General features: G+C 33.2%; 1 protein-coding gene across 1 annotated transcript in view; it reads right to left on the reverse strand.

The window, feature by feature from the left end:
- efna3b (ephrin-A3b) overlaps positions 1–18,989 on the reverse strand; it is a 117,099-nt gene extending 98,110 nt beyond the window's left edge. Inside the window, exon 1 of the mRNA XM_056475298.1 lies at positions 18,341–18,989. Coding sequence (XP_056331273.1) covers positions 18,341–18,447 — 107 coding nt within the window. The 5' untranslated portion in view covers positions 18,448–18,989. The remainder of the gene's footprint in view (positions 1–18,340) is intronic.
- Positions 18,990–22,166: the final 3,177 nt, after the last annotated feature.

Genomic DNA, 22,166 nt, shown 5'->3' on the forward strand with positions numbered 1-22,166 from the left:
ATCATGCAAATTCCACACAGAACCAGCAACCTTCTTGCTGTGAGTCCATCGTGCCACTGTGATGCCCCTTACTGAACACTATTATCATTTTTTTTTTTTTTTAATTATGAACTACACTGTTCCAATTTACTATGACCTTTTATGTGAAGCTGCTTTGACACAATCTACATTGTAAAAGCGCTATCCAAATAAAGCTGAATTGAAAAAAAAAAAGTTATTATTTGAATTTATGCAAGTTATTTACATATTTAATTTCACCTTTTTAACCATTTGTCTTTTTTATGTACAGGGTGATTGAAAAAGAATACCACAACTTTGAAAATCTGTATTTAATCAAAGAAACATGATGGAACCTTGGGTAATTAATCAATGTAAAGAGTACTTTTTTTTCAGAAGAAAACAAGTTCTTAGATGTTAAATGACCCCCTACAGACACTCGAGTGACATCAACCGAAAAGTTGTGGTATTCTTTTTTTAATCACCCTGTATTTTGTTCTGTAGTTCAAACAAAACCGAATAAATATACACTGCAAAAAAAGCTAGGCTGCCGAAAAAACGTAAAATAACGGCCACTAAATTACAGAAATTTACTGTAAAATAACGGATGTTAAATTACAGAAATTTCCTTACAATTTTAATTTCTGGTGTTATTTTACGGTAAATTTCTGTAATTTTGTGGTTGTTATTTAATGTTTTAAAATACCCCAGCTGTCGGAAAAAAAACGTAAAATTTTGGATTTTTTTTACAGTGTATTTTTCGGGGGGGGTGTGGGTGGGGGAGGGGTAATTTTATTGAAGACAGGTCATTTTTAACCTGAAGGACAAACAGAATATACATAATTCTAATAGTCAAATCTTGATACTAAGTTTTCGTTTGTAAAAAAGAAAGATGCTTTGTGCAAGCTGCTTGTTTGACCTATAGTTACATATTAAAATAATGCACCCTCTAGTAAAATTATATTGTTGTTATCATGTAATTATATATTAAGATGGGCGACGCAGTGGTGCAGTAGGTAGTGCTGTCGCCTCACACAAAGAAGGTCGCTGGTTCGAGCCTCGGCTGGGTCAGTTGGCGTTTCTGTGTGAAATTTGCATGTTCTCCCTGCATTCGCGTTGGTTTCCTCCGGGTGCTCCGGTTTCCCCCACAGTCCAAAGACATGCGGTACAGGTGAATTGGGTAGGCTAAATTGTCCGTAGTGTATGAGTGTGAATGAGTGTGTATGGATGTTTCCCAGAGATGGGTTGCAGCTGGAAGGGCATCCGCTGCGTAAAACATATGCTGGCTAAGTTGGCGGTTCATTCCGCTGTGGCGACCCCAGATTAATAAAAGGACTAAACCGAAAAGAAAATAAATGAATGAATACATATTAAGATTACAAAATCAAGATTTATTGAAATTCAGTGTCTGGACTTTTTATGGACCCCTATATACTTTACAATTCACAATATTTGACAGAGGCTTTGGAACACAATTTACAGTCTATTCAGGCATGAAGACCAGGATAAGCACCATTTTGGTGAACAATACAATACACACATCCTCCCTATCCATTGTAGGAAACAACAGCACCAGCTTATGTGTGATACATCATTATGTGTCAGGAAGCTTATGCTCCAGACTGTGTGCAGAGGCTCTGGATTAAAGGTAATAATGTTGTAAACAGCGTTCAGTTTCTTCTACAGACTGACTGTTTTGCTCCATAAGACCTCAATGTATCATCAGGAGGCATGGTATTATAGGTTTAGTTCACCCAAAAATGAAAATTCTGTTATTAATTACCCACCCTCATGTCATTCCAATCCCCAGAGACCTTTGTATATCTTCAGAACATAAATTATAATGTTTTCGATGAAATCCGAGAGCTCTCACATCCTCCGTAGAAGGCACCAATCATAATACATTCAAATTTCAGAAAAGGAACCAAAAACTTTGTCAAAACATTTCAAGCATACATGCAATAGAAACAAGCATAGTAAAGCATGGTAAATGACAAAATCTAGGCAAGTCCTATTTATAGGTTTATTTTGGGCACGCAGTTCCTTTTTGGAGCTTTGTTTTAACCACTGAAGTCACATGGATGTTTTTTGGTTGCCTTTCTGGATTTTGAACATCTCAGGAACCTTGCTGCATGTGGAGTATGAGAGAGCTCTTGGATTTCATCTAAAATATCTTCATCTGTGTTCTGAAGACAAACAAAGATCTGGAACAATGTGGGGTGTGACAAGACACGTTTGCCATGAAATGAGACATGAGACTCTAAGACATGAGATTTTTAAAAATATAGTGCACCATAATTTATATAGACAGTGATTATAAGCAATAATAACCTGTTCATGCAGTGCGCCATAATTTGTACAGAAGGTGAGTACAACATGTTCTTGCAACACAATGTAATTTAAATAGTCAGTGATTACGTGTTCAGCATTACAGTTGAAGACAGAATGATAAAATTCTCTGAATTATTAGCCCCCGTTTATTTTTCCCCAATTTATGTTTCTAAACATAATAGTTTTAATAACTCGATTTATTTTATCTTTGCCATGATGACAGTACATAATATTTTACTAAATAATTTTCAAGACACTTCAATACAGCTTAAAGTGACATTTAAAAGTTTAACTAGGTTAATTAAGTTAACTAGGTAGGATAGGGTAATTAGGCAAGTAATTGTATAACGATGATTTGTTCTGTAGACTATCATATAGCTTATAGGGGCTAATAATTTTGACCTTAAATTTTTTTTTTATTATTTAAAACTGCTTTTATTCTAGCCGAAATACAACAAATAAGACTTTCTCCAGAAGAAAAACTATTATGAGACACACTGTGAAAAATTCCTTGCTCTGTTAAACATCATTTGGGAAATGTTTAAAAAAGAAAAAAAATTAAAAGGGGGGGCTAATAATTCTGATTGCAACTGTATGTTTTTTCTATTTTAAATATGACGTTGAAAACAGTTTCTGTTAGTCTTGTTTCATCCCCTGACACAAGCGGTTCTCATTTTCTTGTCTAGCAATGTTTTGGTGCTCCCTTAGAAGCAGGAAAAGTGGTTTAAAGCCAGTTCTTTTTAAACAACCAGCACTCAAACTGACTTGGTGGAAAAGGGGTATTTGTGGTATATGTGGGCACACTTTTGGCACACTGCCCACAGCACTATCTGTGCTAACCATGATGTGCATGCGAGAAGAGTTCAATTTCACTAGATCTGCCAAAATATCACACCCCTAGTTATTAATAACAAAATTTTGGGGTGAACTAATCTTTTTATTCTGTTTTGCTTGGATAGGATTTTTTGACTCTAAAAGTGCAGACAGACACTGACTTAAATTTTATCAATCACTAAAGACTGAAGTTTCAGCTAAAATCTTCTTTAATGTTTAACTGAAGAAAAGAGGAATACTTCCTGAATGGGCTGTTTTTACAGTAAATCACATTTTACTGATCATATTTAATAATGGAATTTGTGGAGAAAAACTACATCACCTATGATGCTATGATATAAACCAATCAGAGTAGAAGCAATCAAATATTCCGTTTTATTTACTTTAATTTTACCTTCATTGAAATATATAAATCAGCCCAGTCACACAGCAAAACAGGTAAAGCAGTTATTTGAAGTTGAAAACACAGAAATAATGAAATTGCAGGCCAGAGTCCTGACCTAAACCTGACTGAAAATCTCTGAAAAATCCATAGTCTCCAAAATCTCACCACAGTCTTTGAATTGTAGAAGATACTGAAAGATGCTTTAGGTTTTAAAGATAAAAATAATATTATTGCAAGATAATGTTAATATAAGTAAATAAAGTAATATAATTGCAAGTAATATTAACCCACAAACATGCTAATAGTATCTAAAGATCTTCCACAACTAGAGTTTTAATATTTGTAAACATGACTCTAAAAAAGAAAGTCACAAGTTTCCCAACAGTCTTTTTTCCCTTCTTCTTTTTTTTTTCCTTTTGCCCAAGTTATGCTGAGGGACATGAACACTATTCTACTCTAGTTGTTACATTTTAGAAACAACAAATCATAAATGAAGGAAAGCAACATTCAGATGAGGGCTGAATCATGGCCATTTCACCAAAAGAGGCACGGCGAGACCACATAGATGGAGTTTCTATGTAAATTATTTGCTGATAATAAAACACGGTTGTGTGAGGCGAGAGGCGTGCTGTTTGTTTCATCATCATGAGTCGCAGTAATGAAAGGTGTGTCAAATATGGCCTGCTTATGAAGTGAATAATTGTAGACTGAAAGAGGCCCGAAATACACATCATTTCCATCTGCATTAACATCCTCCCCGATGAACCAAACAGACCCCCTCCTACCACTGCACTGCCGACAATGAAAAGTTGAGAAAACTCAAAATGTCACCGCGATGTGATGAGATTCTTTTTCAGCTTTCTGTTCAAGTAGCTCACGGAACTTTGTTTGTTCAGCTCTGTTCTACAAAAAGAGAATTAGTTAATGTTGCACAGTGTACTGGAAAATCACCAACCATTAGCAATTTGGCAAAACTGTTTAACAAAATGAAAAAACTTGGCTGTACATGTGCACGGAAATCGGATGAAGTCAAATGGCCACTAAATTTCAAGGTGAATGTTAGGTTTGTTAGTTGTGTAAACGTTTTTGTTATTTATTTATTATTTATTTATTTATTTATTTATTTATTTATTATTATTTATTTATTTATTTATTTATTTATTATTTATTTATTTATTTATTATTTATTTATTGGCTGATGTTTTACTTTAAAAAAAGTAATAAAATTTATATTTTGGCCAAAGATAAACACAAATTTTGTCATAAAATAACTGCAGTTGTGACTCTTTTTTACTTAGTTTGTTGTCACTTACAATTTAATTTTAATGTAATATATATTCTGTTAAATTTATTATATTATAAACACAAGAAAATTTATAATACAAATATATCCACATGATTTAATTTAATGCTATGATAAACAGCAATATAATATAATATAATATAATATAATATAATATAATATAATATAATATAATATAATATAATATAATATAATATAAAATAATATATATAATATAACGTGATATAATATAATATAATATAATATATATAATATAACGTGATATAATATAATATAATATAATATAACGTGATATAATATAATATAATATAATGTGATATAATATAATATAATGTGATATAATATAATATAATATAATATAATATAATATAATATAATATAATATAATATAATATAATATAATATAATATAATATATATAATATAACGTGATATAATATAATATAATATAATATAACATGATATAATATAATATAATATAATGTGATATAATATAATATAATATAACGTGATATAATATAATATAATATAATATAATATAATATAATATAATATAACAAAACATAACATAACATAATATAATATAATATAATATAATATAATATAATATAATATAATATAATATAATATATATAATATAACGTGATATAATATAATATAATATAATATAACGTGATATAATATAATATAATATAATGTGATATAATATAATATAATATAACGTGATATAATATAATATAATATAATATAATATATATAATATAACGTGATATATAATAATATAATAAACGTGATAAATATAATATAATATAATGTGATATAATATAATATAATATAACGTGATATAATATAATATAATATAATGTGATATAATATAATATAAATATAATATAAATAATATAATATAATATAATATAATATAATAAATAAATAATAAATAAACATAACATAACATAACATAACATAATATAATAATATAATATAATATAATATAATATAAATATATAATAATCTATATAATATAACGTGATATAAATAATATAATATAATATAATATAACGTGATATAATATAATATAATATAATGTGATATAAATATAATATAACGTGATAATATAATATAATATAATATAATATAATATAATATATATAATATAATATAATATAATATAATACATTAACTATTTATTCTAAGCTGTAACATGATTATATTTATCAACAATCTACATCTGCCATGATTTTAAAATATAACCAGTGTATCCACACATGATGAAATTGACCTCCCGCCAAAAATTATCATAAGCACAACAATTATTAATTGGATTATCACAGTCTGCGCCGAGACTTCTGGGATCACTGCTTCCATCGTGCTCCTACACAGTATCACACAGTTTGATGCTTCAAAAACAAATAGTTGGGATTCATAATCAAATAAGCAAGGCCGATAAACACAAGGTGAGATATTAAAAACAGACAATGCAGCCAAAGATTTGGATTTGGAAAGAGATTTTGGATTTTGACTTTTTATAAAGTTTTTATATTATTTATTTAGTCTAATGGAAAGAAAACATTCAAAATACACTTTTAAGTGTTTCTTTTGTTGCTTTTGATCACTTTTACTGCTTTTATCACGTGTATCAATGTATTTTATCCAGTAGATTTCACTTAAAATTCATAAATATCCATAAGCCGTAAATGTCTACTTCAGCAGCTCTTACACACACCAGACTTCACAATTTTATTCACATCTGTATTCTAAAGGCTTTTGCTCATACTTGATTTGCTTGATTATATCCAAGATTTTATTCTACAAAAAACATGTGAAAATTATGCTGTATTTTCTGAATTGTGTTTAAAAAGACAGCCAAAATACTCTCTGTAAAATCCTTTGGCTCTAATATGAAAGAAAATAGATTTGAATCTGACTTTACCTCATGTTCAAGATTTTTTGTGCTTGGATATAAATATATACAAATTCATTTCAAGAGTTCCCACTTAGATATGCTTGGCGTATAAAGCAGGTTTGGCATGCTGTCCCGGGAGAGAACCCTGAGCTCTGAGATATTTGAGCCCAGGGCTCCCGCCCGGTCGATAAGCATATCAGGAGATCCGAGATCAGGTAGGTCTCGAGAGCTCCCCCTTTAGAAAAGGGAGGAAAAGGAGGAGATGGGGTGGAAGGGGGGATTCTTCCAAACGAAGATAGAAACAGTAGGGAGAAAATGATCCATTTATAGTAAACTAGGATCACTCTGATTGGATTATTACTGATTACAGATGAGTGGCCAGACGTGCTCAATCATATCACGTGCTCCTCTCGAAATTAGTTTATGAAACTTCACTTAATATTGCCTCATTTACATACTTAAAACATTTTGGAAAACTTCTATTACAAATTCTATTACAAAAAACTTTTTTTACATTTAAATCTCAATTCTTAACCTCAACTTTATGAGGTTAAGACTACCGAAATAATGAGTCATTCTTTACTCTATTCACCTTCACAGTCTAATATTAAATTTAAAAATATTTTGACTATGAATAAGTGTACCTGTAGAAAAGAAAACGAGGCAACATCCATAGAAAGCCTTCACCATGACGAAGAACAAATAAACAGAAGTGATTGGTGTGATAAGTGGATGTGGTTCTGCACAAGTGCCTTGTTCATCAGCCTCAGATGAACTGGCGTTATTAATTACGAGTGCTGCTCTTCATGTATAGATACCAACATCATAAAGCTTTCAAGCCATTGATAACGCAAAGTTGATGAACGAGAACCAGCTCTTCACTGTCACTTAGATCGATCTCAGCGTTTACTCATGAATATGCACAGAGAGATTTGCATATGCAAACTTCGCACTGTTATCTGATTTATGGGCTTGGTTGTTTAGTCTTTCTATCTACCTGCCAATCAAATTTCACATTTATGCATTGCTAATGACAATACGGGAAATTGGTGAAGTAGCTGCTTACGGAAGATTTTAACCTGCGCACGTTGAAAATCAGCACACCTCACCTGTGTGTCCGTGTGTGTGTGCATGTGTGTGTGAGAGAAAGAAAGCCAACTGCACAACACTTGGAAACACCTGTGCTATACACACGCATTCCCACACACACACACATTGTTTCAAACCCATAATGAACTCTTTGGTTTGAATACTTTATATTATTACAGAAGATTTCTTTGTCAGATAAACAGTTCTTTTTAACTTTGACCATCTAAGAGGCCTACAAAATCCACAATGACTTCAGTATAATATTAATCAATAATTTAAATCAATGAATTTGACAGTGAGAAATGTCAATCATTTAATCAATTCATTTAATTAAATTAATTATTTATAAATTAAAATGCTGCATGGATAATTGTCTAGTTAAAAAAAAGATTATATATATTTTTACTACATTAGATTACAGATCAATACATCAGATTTTATAAATGGCTAGTTTAAATGGTTATAATTAAGCTTTTAGAAAAAAAATTATGAAAATAGAAATACTTTAAATTTTAATTACAGTTTTTTCTGTCACACATTTCTTAGATCAGAATGTGACTTGTGCACAAAAAAAGCAGTTTAAGCAAGTTGCGAATGCTTTTGTACATCCATGCAAATGATTATGTGCAATTCTCTGATGTTTCCTTCAGTATTAATTGCTTATGTCATGTTGATAAAAATGTATTATTTTGGTCGGTTGAATAATCTCAGCCCCCACAACATTTAATCATTGTTTTATGGCATAATGCTGAGTTCTGCATGATTTTAGCCCTGATTTTGACTCAAAGACAGGTTTTGAGAAATTGCTGACAAGTGCCTAAAATCACAGGCAAATCGTTGCTCATTCAAGAGTAACAATCACAGAGTATAAACTATCAAAGATGCGATCTGAGAGAATCGATGAGAGAATCGATGAGTCGCTGACACCTGTGAGATATTTGGCAAGCTAAATATCTGGAGCTGTCGGCGATTCAAATCATGCCGTGTGAAATGTGTTCTGATTAAAAATAACATTGGCAATCACCTACAGCCAATGAGAGAGCAGCATTCACTAGTATGGGTACCTGTATTTTCAGTTTATTTTGCCCCAAGAAATGGTTGAAAAACTAGCGGAAATTTGGCAGGAGCACCCGTGTCTGTTTGATGTGTCATCTGAGCAATATCACAACTGAGTTGAAACAGAAAAAAGAAATTGCGAATTCCCTTCAAAAGCCAGGTGAGCAAAAGAAGTTTTCTAAAACCCTTCTTTTTCCATTATGTAGTAAATAATGAAAAATATATTATGTGACCTTGCATTGTTTCCATGTCACTTCTCGCGTTTGTTTGGTTGTGAGACATAGTTTGGACAAATTTGTCGTCGATTCTTCTTATTTTGCAATGTGAAACCACCCGTCGCTGATCCATCCTACAGTGTAAACACAGCACCGACGGAACGCTAACCCAGAGAGTCATGCAGTGTGAAAACATCACACGACTACTTTGAAAATCATGCAGTCGGAACTCAGTATAAGTCTTTACATTTCCATTAGACTTTTTTCTAAATCTGTCTACAATTGGTAACATTTTCCCAGGTGAATCTTGAATTTTTCTAATCAAAGTGCATCTCAAAGGAGATTGTCCTCTTTGTGCTATGCAGTGCTGTTTTTCCTTTCTGTATCACAATGACAGAAATGACCATCAACAAATTACAGAACAAACAGCAAATAAATAAATAAATAAAATAAAACAATTTGCCATAGTTTAGATCAGAACACCCCTCCAGAGTACACTGTTATGTTAACCTTGTTGTCAATAAGTAAGTAATTTGAATAATTTGTCTTATTTGTACACAATGACACAATGACTTGTTATTCCGACGGCACAGACAAGTTCATTGACACAGAAATCTAGTTTTGAGTGATGAATTGAGCAAGAGACTGAGTTTTGCAGGTAATCCATGGTGTTTTGCTATTTGTACGTGTTGCTTTGAAAATTGAAATGCAAATTTCAATTCTGATCTGAGAAAGGTACCAAAGTGACGGAGAAAAACTTTTAGGAATAAAACTATTAAATTGTAAAGGGAATTTTAGAAATGTTTGCATTAAAAATCAACTATAAGGAATATACACATATATTTTAATGTACTAAAACAAAGTTATTTAAATTGTAATAATTCAACATTTAGTAATAAAATAAATTTTACAACTCAAAATGTAATCATAAATCAAATGATAAAACTAAAGTGGGTGAAATTACTTTCTTGTATTGCATTATCAAGTGACATAAATTAAACATGACGAACAGCCTAAACAAAAAATAGGGAGTGAAAAACCTTCCAAGCAATTTAAGGTCAAACAGGACCCCCTTTTTAGTTCTAGTGTCTGGACAACAAATCAACAGCACTTTACTGCAGATACCGTAGTAACAGAACACTTTAAATCTTCTTTCAGAGCCGCCATTAGTTGCGCTTCATACAGTGTGCCGTTTCTAAAAGGATTAAGATGGTCTGACCCCATTTGAACCCTCGAAGGAGGCAAAAAAAAAGCTAGACACATTATTTAAGCACACTAGAATATTACTTATTCTTTAAGCATACTAGAATATTTAAACAGGGGCAACACGGTGGCTCAGTGGTTAGCACTGTTGCCTCACAGCAAGAAGTTCGCTGGTTCGAGTTCCGGCTGGGTCAGTTGGCATTTCTGTGTGTAGTTTGCACTTTCTCCCCATGCTCAAATGGATTTCTCTGGGTGCTCCGGTTCCCCCACAGTCCAAAGACATGTGCTATAGGTGCATTGAATAAACTAAATTGGCTGTAGTGTATGAGTGTGAATGACTGTTTATGGGTGTTTCCCAGTACTAGATTGCGGCTGGAAGGGCATCCGCTGTGTAAAACATACACTAGATAAGTTGACAGTTCATTCTGCTGTGGCGACCCCTGATGAATAAAGTGACGGAAAAAGAAAATGTATGAATACTTAAACAAGACTTTCACATGTTTCATTAGCTCAGACTCAGCAAACAAGCGACACCATTTATTCATCAGAATGTTCATCTAGCGGTAAATAGATGCTCTCAAACAGAAGTCACGTTCACTTTAAGTGGTAAGTGTAGAAACAGCAGGTCGCTTAAGCATTTTCCATTAGGATCATTACTGAACGGAACACTGATATCACATCACTTTCTATATAGATTTAAATATAAACAAGTGCATCAAGAAATATTCTGCTGTTTGGTGCTTTGTTTTTACACATACAGTATGTACAGAAATTATGGTGTGCAACCTTTACAAATGAAGACTCTACAAATTATATGATGCAAATACTGGAAATTAAACAGAATCAGAATCTTTACTAGCTAAGAAAATGTAGACCTGCAGCTGAAAAAACAGAAAGTCTGACTTAAGCAAATACCAGTCCAGAATTTGTCAGTTTTTAGTCTCATGACCTCACTTACTCTTAAATTACCTAAATTTTTTGACTGCTGTAACATCACAAATCGAAAAAAAAACAGTTTGACAAAGCAAGGCTAAAATGAGTGCGCTATTCCCGACACCATGTGTTTTTGACTTCCACAGACCACTTTCGGCCAATACAAACAATTATTTTTCATAAATCCAACATCCAGTCGCACATGAAATCATGCATGATCAATAAAAGAAATTGTATTTCACTACTGAATGAAGTTAAATAGAAAAAAATAAAATAAAATGTTTAGAATCTGCTTGGACCTTATTATTGAAATGCAAAATGATCAATGAAAAAAGTGTCAAGTACCAAAGCAGCCCATAATAAATCTGTACATTTATTTTAATAGGCAATTTTCATGATCCATTTACAAATTATGAATTTTATTATTATTATTATTATTATTATTATTATTATTATTATTATTATTATTAATATTATTATTGTTTTTATTATTATTATTATTATTATTATTATTATTATTATTATTATACAAAAGCCAAACACTTTATTATTAATTTAAACAGCATTATTACTATGTATTATTTTTTTCTGATAGTGAAGTTCTGACTTCTGAAGAAGGTTTATTAAATTTATTATGAGCCTAATAAATGACTGTTTTTATTTTTTTATCAGTATTAACAGATTCGTAAATATATCTATTTTTTTCATAACGTTATTGATACATAACCTACAGTTTAAATACATACTTGTAAATAAATGCCCGTTAAAATGAGTATAATAATAAGGTATGGCATACAATTTGATTATATTGTAGTACATGTTTTTAGTGCATCAAAAATGCATAAAATGTCACAAAAATGCAGTATTCAAATGTAAGTACATACAAAATAAGAATTAATTGTGTAAATTCCTATACTTACTTCACTAGAATTTGTGTAATTTACATAAAAGCACTAACAGAGTCTAAAGTATATCGTTCAGTGTATAAAGTACAGGAAGAACAGCTCTGAATGCTAACTACAAAACACTGAATACACATAGTAAACATATTTAGGATAGTTAGTGTTAGTTAGTTAATGTAAGTTAGCTTAGAGGTGCTGAAAGAGTTCAGTTTGTGCAAGTCAACGCACATCAGAGGGCATCTCAAAATGATGTGTTAATTCTTTTTAAAAAGTCAGCGTTTATGCAACATCTGCATGGGTGTGTTCATAACATGTAAATGAAAACATTTTATACAATGATGAATTCATATTTATATGATCTGCATGTTATAACAGCTGTAACTCGTTTCTGGAATTACTATATTTGTAGCACCACTGTTGACCATCACCATCTTTTTCTTTCTTTCTTTCTTTCTTTTTTGATGCTAGTACATCAATATGGCTACTATGCAGTGCATGTACATAAAACTCAACAACAAGATAACTTGACTACGCTGTTGACTCAGGATTTTACATGTATGTGTTTGAGTAACATGTACTTTCTGTTTTATTCTGTAATCTACTGCTGACATGTTTTTCTAAATTTGAACGGAAAGGTAGCTCAGTGGTTTACTGGCTTCAGTGGCTCACTGTTGCCTCACAGCAAGAAGGTCACTGGTTCGAGTCCTGGCTGAGCCAGTTGGCATTTCTGTGTGGAGTTTACATGTTCTCTCAGTGTTTGCGTGGATTTTCTCCGGGTGCTCTGGTTTCCCCCACAGTCCAAAGTCATGCACTATGGGTGAATTGGATAAACTAAATTGGCTGTTGTTTGTGAGTGCGTGTGTGAATAAGAGAGTGTATGAGTGTTTCTGAGTACTGCGTTGTGGCTGGAAGGGTATCCACTGCCTAAAAAAAAGGCCAAAATAGTTGGCGGTTCATTCTGCTGTGGTGACCCCTGATAAATCAGGGAATAAGCCAAAGGAAAATGAATGAAAATAAAAAAAAATCCACAACATAGATTATTTTTATATTACACAATACCATTTTTTATGCCAGTTGAGTAAAAATATGTATATTTACCAACTGTTCAATATATTTTTCCCAGTGATGGGTTGCAGCTGGAAGGACATCCGCTGCGTAAAACATATGCTGGATAAATTGGCAGTTCATTCCACTGTGGCAACCCCAGATTAATAAAGGGACTAAGCCAAACAAAATAAAGATTCAGTATAATATGTAATATATTGGTCAATATATTGACCAGATTAAAGTGAATTTTGGAAGAATCATTATTATTTTACTCAATTTCACCTAATAAATCCAGAGAAAATTTGAATTTCCAAGTGGTCTCTTAATTTGTAGTTGTGAAGTGGGATACAGTCCACACACCCTGTCAAAAGATTTATTGCAATTCACAAACTGTCAATCTTAAATTTAATTTTACAATTTTCCCTTGAATTAAACCTCAACATTTTGCTCATCATGTCTACTAAATTAAACTAAAGTTGATAATTTTTTTTCTATTATATTGACCATAAACTCATTGCAGCTAAATTCAGTTGCCCTTTTATTAGTTTTTAATACTTAATCCTGTTCTGTGCACACAATTCAGTCATTTCTGAGAGCGACAACCACCTTCAAAAACTAAATAATTAATTTAGCTTGATTTCAGCTAGTGACAGCCTCAATTACAAAAAAGAACTGTACACAGCATACGGAAACAAACTAAACAACTATTAATCATGTATATCTTGGTTGCCAGAGCTTTATCATGAAATTATAAATAAATTTTAACCTAAACCAATGCTTAAACCGCTTCTAAAGCAGCTTTCCCAACAAAAACAACACACAACCAGGCATGGGACGATAAGGTTTACTGTGGGTAAGAAAAACAAATTGGTTATGCATCAACATCTAATCATGCTTTGGACGTGAACAGCGCAGTGGCTTATTTATAACCAAAGAAAAGAAAGATATCCAAAGATGCCTTTTCAAATTGTACAAATCTATGTTTTTGAAGCTAGTGAAGATAGCAGAAGTCAATGGTTTATTTTAATTATTTAGCCTGACCTCTTTACTGTTCCAAAATAATGCAAATGTTTCTTAAAATTAAATATATTGTGTTCAGTGGAGGGAAAGTTGTTGGTTTTTACCCAGGCATTTAAAAAGAACTTATTTTAGAGCAGTAATCATAATACTGTGATACCGTAAAACAGGGATATTTTTATCCTGCCCATGCCCATGTCTACATGACATCACTGTAAAAATTGGTTTAGTTAAACGCCAATGTAATGTCAATGACCATAATGCGTCTTTGGTCACTGAACTATAATTTTGTCAAAACATTTTAATACTGTATGCACAATATACTGTATTGGTCTTTGCGATAGAAACCACGGTGTCAAACATTGCAATATTCATAAGCGAGAGTTGAAAATTTAGGAGAATGGCTTCCTTGTTTAAACTGTCACTCCTGAAACTTTAGGGTCTATACACGAACACAAGTTATGTTTAAATGTTACCAAGCCTCACTGTTTCACCCGGCACTGATTTGTAGTTTAAATGCTTTTCAGCAGTCTTATTAGAGTGTTTCTGTTCACTCCAGGCTGGTGTGTTCCACTCTCGTTCTGTAATTGTGCTCAAACAGAGCGGAGCTGTTCGCCCCTGGAGTCCACGCACGCTTCACCTCTACTAACATTACACCATGTGTTTACAGCACTTTTTCTCCATTACCTACCATACAAACCACAGAGTTCCCTCATGTGACTGTAATGAAGCATTCACTGACAATCTGTGCACAGAATCAAGCTGTAGATATGCACGTTTGGTGAGGAAAACCGAAGGTACGTATGTATTTATTCAACCCTGTTTCTCAATTATGCGTCTGAGAGGGTTGGGTATTTTTTCCCGGACGCGCATCACTGGAGCGAGAGTGTAGGGCCGTCAGGATCACTGCCCACTCTGCGCTCAGTAATTGTCAGCGTGTGTATGTGTGCAAGCTGAAGGTACCATAACTCTCTCAGAAGATGAATGAGGAGGCAGTGGTCTGGTTGCTTTGTTTTCGTTTTTTACCTCATAGCCGACGGCGCCTCTCTTACTGTTTACTCCAAATGTGCTCTGCTCGAAACAAAGACGTTTAGTTGTAGAACACTCACTCACAAACACACATGTGCTTTAAATCACACCCTCGAGTCTAAACACCACCCAGAGGAAACTAGCTTGTTCGGTCTGGTCCATAGTGGGAGAGAGCTGAAATGACTGCAGCTTTGGCTGTAGACACTGACCACAGCTATTTGTACTATTAGCGCCATTAGCATGCTATGCTAAATTTAGGCTCTGACTCCTGAGAATAAGCGCATATATAGGCAAGCGACATTTAGCAATTCAACGCTTAAATATCACAGCTCTCTCTCTTTCTCTGTATTGTATAACTAGGCCAAGCTGAGGTAACAGGGCATCATCTGTGTTTCAGAGAGACAATGCTAGCTCATGGGCTAATTTCTTCACTTTTTTTACCTAAACAAGCTGAAACGCATCTTGTAAAATATAATAGGGGAATGCTGTAGTAAAATGAGGTTAATGTCCACACTTTCTACTGTGCAGTGGGCCGAAAGTGTGTGTAATAGCATTTGCTGCAGAAGTCTTATTAAACTTAATCCATGACAATAAGCCAGTTTAATTTGGTTTTATCACGTAGCATATCCGCCCCGTGCTGCTACCGATGCTAATGCAGTTAGGCAGCTTTCTCTGCTTGCTGAAACTGTGAGGAAGAGGCACTTTTTATTTCTCTGCACAGTGAGAACTCCGGTCTGAAGGCTCAGATATAATCCAGTACCACTAAACACCTAAAATGTAAGCAGGCCCATGCGAAATCAGTGTGTGCAAAATGGCACTAGCGTGTTGATTTGATACGTATTTTGACTTAAGCTTTAAGCTTGCAATAGGATTGGAGTACTTAAACATTTTACCATGATTTGTTTTTAAAATTTAGCCAAATATTACATTTCTCCTTATCGTAAGTATGAATGATTAACATTAAATACAATATATTTGTGCATTTTGGACACGAAAGATACATTTTGGGGGTCGTAAAAAATGCTGTTGTAAGACACAATCTTCCACAACAAATAGGATATAAAATGAGATGGAAACTACAACAGACTTTGATTACCCTTATAACCTATGACATTCTGATTAAATTGTTTCACTTGTATTTATAATAACTTTAATTTTATTTTTATTTTATTATATATTTGTATTTTACATTATCTGGTGGCTCTCTTGAAAGTTTGCTGAGGCCCCCTAGTGGGTCTCGGTCCCCTGGTTGAAAACTAGAAAACTAATGTCGTACGGCAAAATCAACAGCTTTTATCATGGTTTGAATGTAAATGTTTACATTTGCATTGATTTATTGGGATAAAATCAATTAATATATGGGGGATGAGTGAATTGTTTAATTCTTTTAACACAAAAATTTGCTTTCCATGCAGTCTGTCACACAATGCCGATGTCATAATCATACAGTGTAGTCCTACAATGGAAAAAAGTAATTATAATATATGTATAAGTGCCAATAGTGGTATGCAAACTGCAAAACAAAGAGGCAAAATAGTCATATCTGAATGAGGTGGGGGGGTGGGGAGGACACTTGGGTCCTCTGTAAAATGTTTGAAGAGTGATTGAGTGATTGCGATTTCAATATGAGTACCAGTAAATAAGAGGCTCTCAGGCAGGTGGGCTGCTCTTGATTCATGTGCTTAATTTGATTTTGATTTAAGCCAAATGTGTATATCACACCCCTAGCTACTCTCAAGTGTGAACAGTATCTATAAACTAGGTCAATTCCTGCAGTATTCCAGGTTTTACAACCAATAGAGCGAGATCACAGAAGAAAAAAAAACACACTCATCTAAATCCACACTGCTGCTCTAATTTAAGATTAGGTAAAAGATGACATGCCTAGCCGTGATCTTGAATGGCTCAGCCATTCTAATACAAAGTTAAATAATGAAGTGTATGAGAAAGAAAGTCTGCGTGTGACATTGAGAAACACTGAGATTGAATGGTGTCAGAATGCTGGCATATTGAGGTCATTTTGAAAAAGTGCTGCTAATTGTAGCAGATGGATTGAAAAGAAACATGGGACTACACTAAGTCCATGTATGATGAGGAGAACGAAACAGTGGAGGGGGAGAGAGACAGACGGAGACTCCCTGAGTGAAACATGCAGGAGCATGAGAGAAGTGATGGAAGGAGACACACAAGGAGAGGTTTTGTGAGGACAAAAGCACAAACCTAACAAATTTCCAACAGGCAGCAGATTTGTAACTGTACAAGACTCATGACTGGTGCAGACATGATCTGTACTAACATTTACTGCACTGTTTCAGGAGATTCATGTTTTTGGTCGACGTTGGCATTATTGTTGGGGCTTCAGGCTTGATGTTTGGAGATATGCAAATAAAACACCCATTCAATTAGGTACATTTGAAAATATTTAAGAAACTACAAAGTACTGGTATTCAACAAATATTATAACGACTAAAATTTAACTAAAACTAAAAATTAACTAAACTAAAATGTATGTTAAAATGAAAACTTACATTTTGGTTTTCACAGTGGTGCCACAATAGAACCATTCTGTGATCACCAAAGACCCTCTCAGAAAACAGTTCTTAAAATAATATTTTTAGGGTCAAGAACCGTACAATCTTAAAAACACTTGTGTGCATTGAAAATGCTCTTCAGAAGGTTCTTCGTGGAACCATCATAGCTGACAAAGAACCTAGCAAATCTACATGTGGTTGTTTTCAAGATCACAAAGTCCAACGAATCTATAAACAAGCTACTTTGTTTGTTTGTTTTTTGAATACAAAAATATTACCAATACAGGCATCTGCTTTGAGGCTACTCACACTCACCATACACGACAACATACATCTCAAAAAGCTTCTCTCCTGGTCTTGCGATGCACCAGCACCACATAGCCTACATGGAAATCCCTTTGTATCTGGGTAAACCTCTAAACTTGTGTTTATGTTATATTCTTCTTTCTGAGAAACATTTACATTCGTTCTTAAGATACTCTTAAGTATTTTAAATATAAATCTGTTTACTATTAGCCAGACTTAGGCCTTATTAGCGCAAAATTGACGATGATAACGCTACTTACAGTATGTTTGAACTGTTCCAGTGTACCGCGTGCCTGGCCGCAGTCACCAGGTCAAAGTTCGTGCAGGTGAGCGTCAGAATAAAAAGACAGAGCGCGTAGAGTGCCATAATCCCTCGATCTCTCGCTTTTCTTCCCGGTCTTGCAAGATCTTCTCACCCCACGCGGCGCGGCGCTGGAACCATCCCGTTCGGTGAAGAAGCGCTGGAAGAGATGTGACCTAAACCGCAGCTGGCTCAACTACTCAAATACTGTCTTGTTGCAATGTTTGGGTTTATTTTAAGTGTTTAAAAAGTCAAAATCCATGGCGGAGACCCCTTCCCTCTGTGCCCGAAGTGTCAACCCAAATCCAATAGTCCGACGTGAGACCACCGCTGGACGGAGCAGAGATGCAGGCAGCCGATGCGAGTGGTGGAGTTTAAATGCGGGAAAGAGAGAAGTGTTTCCTCTCCGCTGCGCTGGAGAAACTCGAGAGATAACGGGGCTCCGTGATTGTAAAACTAATATGCGTTTTTGTTGGTCGTATCTGCTAGGATGCGCGTGAGGATTCCTGCGCGCGGCGGCTGGATGTTTCTCACTTACAATTGTGTGACGAACAAGTGCTCGAGCTAGTTTTACTCGCTCTCTTTATTCGCCATATCCACTGCTCTGCTTTTTCTCTCTCTCTCTCTCTCTTACACACACACAGAGCAGCACGCGCGCTGTTTGGTAGGCTGTGCTCGTTCAGTCTTCAGCTCCGCCTCCTGAACAGGACAAAAGCGCGCGTCCGTTTGCTCCAGCTCTCAGTCTTTCAGAGATGCTTTCGAGAGGCTGCTTTCGCAAAGGACGAGAAAAATTTTATTTGAAATCACTAAACAATTAGTGGCACTGGGACTGTTCCTAGAGCAGTTTTAATTACCCACCACCACAATCCTCTTACTGTCTCTTGTCAGAGTGCAGTGCTGTATATCCTATTATCCGCAAACCTCCATCCTTCCATCCGCACCTGCTCTCTCAGACAGTGTAAGTCTTTTCTAATATGGAATAATTATGGAAAATCCTCTTAGGAGAGTGAATGGATTGATGGATTGGCTCATCTCTATCTCCGTCCTTCACTCATGGGATCTCCTCATACACACATAAAAGATGTTGTGCTGTTGTTAATATTCATTTCATAATGAGTCTCTCCTGGTCTTTTGTGCGCCCATCTGCGTCATTTGTTTTATGATAAAATCTATCTATCTATCTATCTATCTATCTATCTATCTATCTATCTATCTATCTATCTATCTATCTATCTATCTATCTATCTATCTATCTATCTATCTATCTATCTATCTATCTATCTATCTATCTATCTATCTATCTATCTATCTATCTATCTATCTATCTGACTGTCTGTCTTGTCTGTCTGTCTGTCTGTCTGCATGTCTGTCATTTCAATAGAAATGACATCTGATTTCAATAGAAAAACACTGTAAAATGCTACAGTACAAATCTATCTATCTATCTATGCATCCATCCATATATCCATCTATCTAAAAATTGCCATAATTTCAGTAGTAAAAAAAAAATAAAACAGTAAAAATTCTACAGTACAAATCTGTAACTTGGTTAACATAAGCTCCTTTAATAAATACAATGATTTACCATAAATTGACTTTCCCAAAATTGATGTTAGTGCTTCAAAACATTTCTGTGTAGCACTATAAATTAATGAAATATGGTAGTTTACTGTAAAATTTGTTAATTATTTTTTGGTTTCTACTATACGTTTAACAGTAAACTGTTGACAGTTTTTATATCAGAAATACTACTTTTTACAGTATCTATCTATCTATCTATCTATCTATCTATCTATCTATCTATCTATCTATCTATCTATCTATCTATCTATCTATCTATCTATCTATCTATCTAACTATCTAAAAATGTTCATGATTTCAATAGTAAAAATAAAACAGTAAAAATTCTACAGTACAATTCTGTAACTTGGTAAAACATAAGCTTCCTTAATAAACACAATGAATTACCATAAATTGACTTTCCTAAAATTGATATTAGTACTTCAAAACATTTCTGTGTAACACTATAAATTAGTGAAATGTGATAGTTTACTGTAAAATTTGTTAATTATTTTACGGTTTCTACTATATGTTTAACAGTAAAATTCTGGCGACAACTGTTGACAGTTTTTAAATCAGAAATACTACTTTTTACAGTATCTATCTATCTATCTATCTATCTATCTATCTATCTATCTATCTATCTATCTATCTATCTATCTATCTATCTATCTATATATCTATCTATCTATCTATCTATCTATCTATCTATCTATCTATCTAAAAATGTTTGTGATTTCAATAGTAAAAGTAAAACAGTAAAAATGTTACAGTAAAAATTGGTAACTTGGTCAACATAAGCTCCCTTAATAAATACAATGAATTACCATTAATTGACTTTCCCAAAATTGATATTAGAACTTTAAAACATTTCTGTGTAACACTATAAATGTGTTAATAACACTCAAAAAATGTTTGTGATTTCAAATGTAAAAATAAAACAATAGTTATTGTAAAATTTGTAAATTATTTGTAAAATTTTACGGTTTTGTTTAACAGTAAAATTTTGGCAACAACTGTTTTTATATCAGATACACTACTTTTTTACAATGTCTATCTATCTATCTATCTATCTATCTATCTATCTATCTATCTATCTATCTATCTATCTATCTATCTATCTATCTATCTATCTATCTATCTATCTATCTATCTATCTTTCTGTCTGTCTGTCTGTCTATTTATCTATCTATCTATTTATCCATCTAAAAATGTTCATGATTTCAATAGTAAAAATAAAACAGTAAAAATTCTACAGTACAATTCTGTAACTTGGTTAACCATAAGCTTCCTTAATAAACACAAGGAATTGCCATAAATTGACTTTCCTAAAATTGATATTAGTACTTCAAAACATTTCTGTGTAAGACTATAAATTAGTGAAATATGATAGTTTACTGTAAATTTTGTAAATTATTTTACGGTTTCTACTATATATGTTTAACTGTAAAATTCTGGCGACAACTGTTGACAGTTTTTATATCAGAAATACTACTTTTACAGTATCTATCTATCTATCTATCTATCTATCTATCTATCTATCTATCTATCTATCTATCTATCTATCTATCTATCTAAAAATGTTTATGATTTCAATAGTAAAAGTAAAACAGTAAAAATGTTACAGTAAAAATTGGTAACTTGGTCAACATAAGCTCCCTTAATAAATACAATGAATTACCATTAATTGACTTTCCCAAAATTGATATTAGAACTTTAAAACATTTCTGTGTAACACTATAAATGTGTTAATAACACTCTAAAAAATGTTTGTGATTTCAAATGTAAAAATAAAACAGTAGTTACTGTAAAATTTGTAAATTATTTGTAAAATTTTACGGTTTTGTTTAACAGTAAAATTTTGGCAACAACTGTTGACAGTTTTTATATCAGATATACTACTTTTTTACAATGTCTATCTATCTATCTATCTATCTATCTATCTATCTATCTATCTATCTATCTATCTATCTATCTATCTATCTATCTATCTATGATGCGTTTGGAAGTACATATGATGTATCGTAATAGTATCATTACAGTAAAAGTGCTATGTAATATTACATGAAGGTCAATGCTATGATACCTTAAAACATGTTGCCTTGGTGATAGTAGTGATAGTTTTAGCTTTTTAAAGTTTTTTTTCAGGAATGAGAAAAAGCGAGCGAGCGAAAGGTAGGAGAGAGTTGCAGTGGAGGGATGGTTGCAGTTTGCCTCCCGTCTGC

The sequence above is a fragment of the Danio aesculapii genome, chromosome 16 (genome assembly GCF_903798145.1).
Source record: "Danio aesculapii chromosome 16, fDanAes4.1, whole genome shotgun sequence".
Classification (NCBI taxonomy): Eukaryota; Metazoa; Chordata; class Actinopteri; order Cypriniformes; family Danionidae; genus Danio; species Danio aesculapii.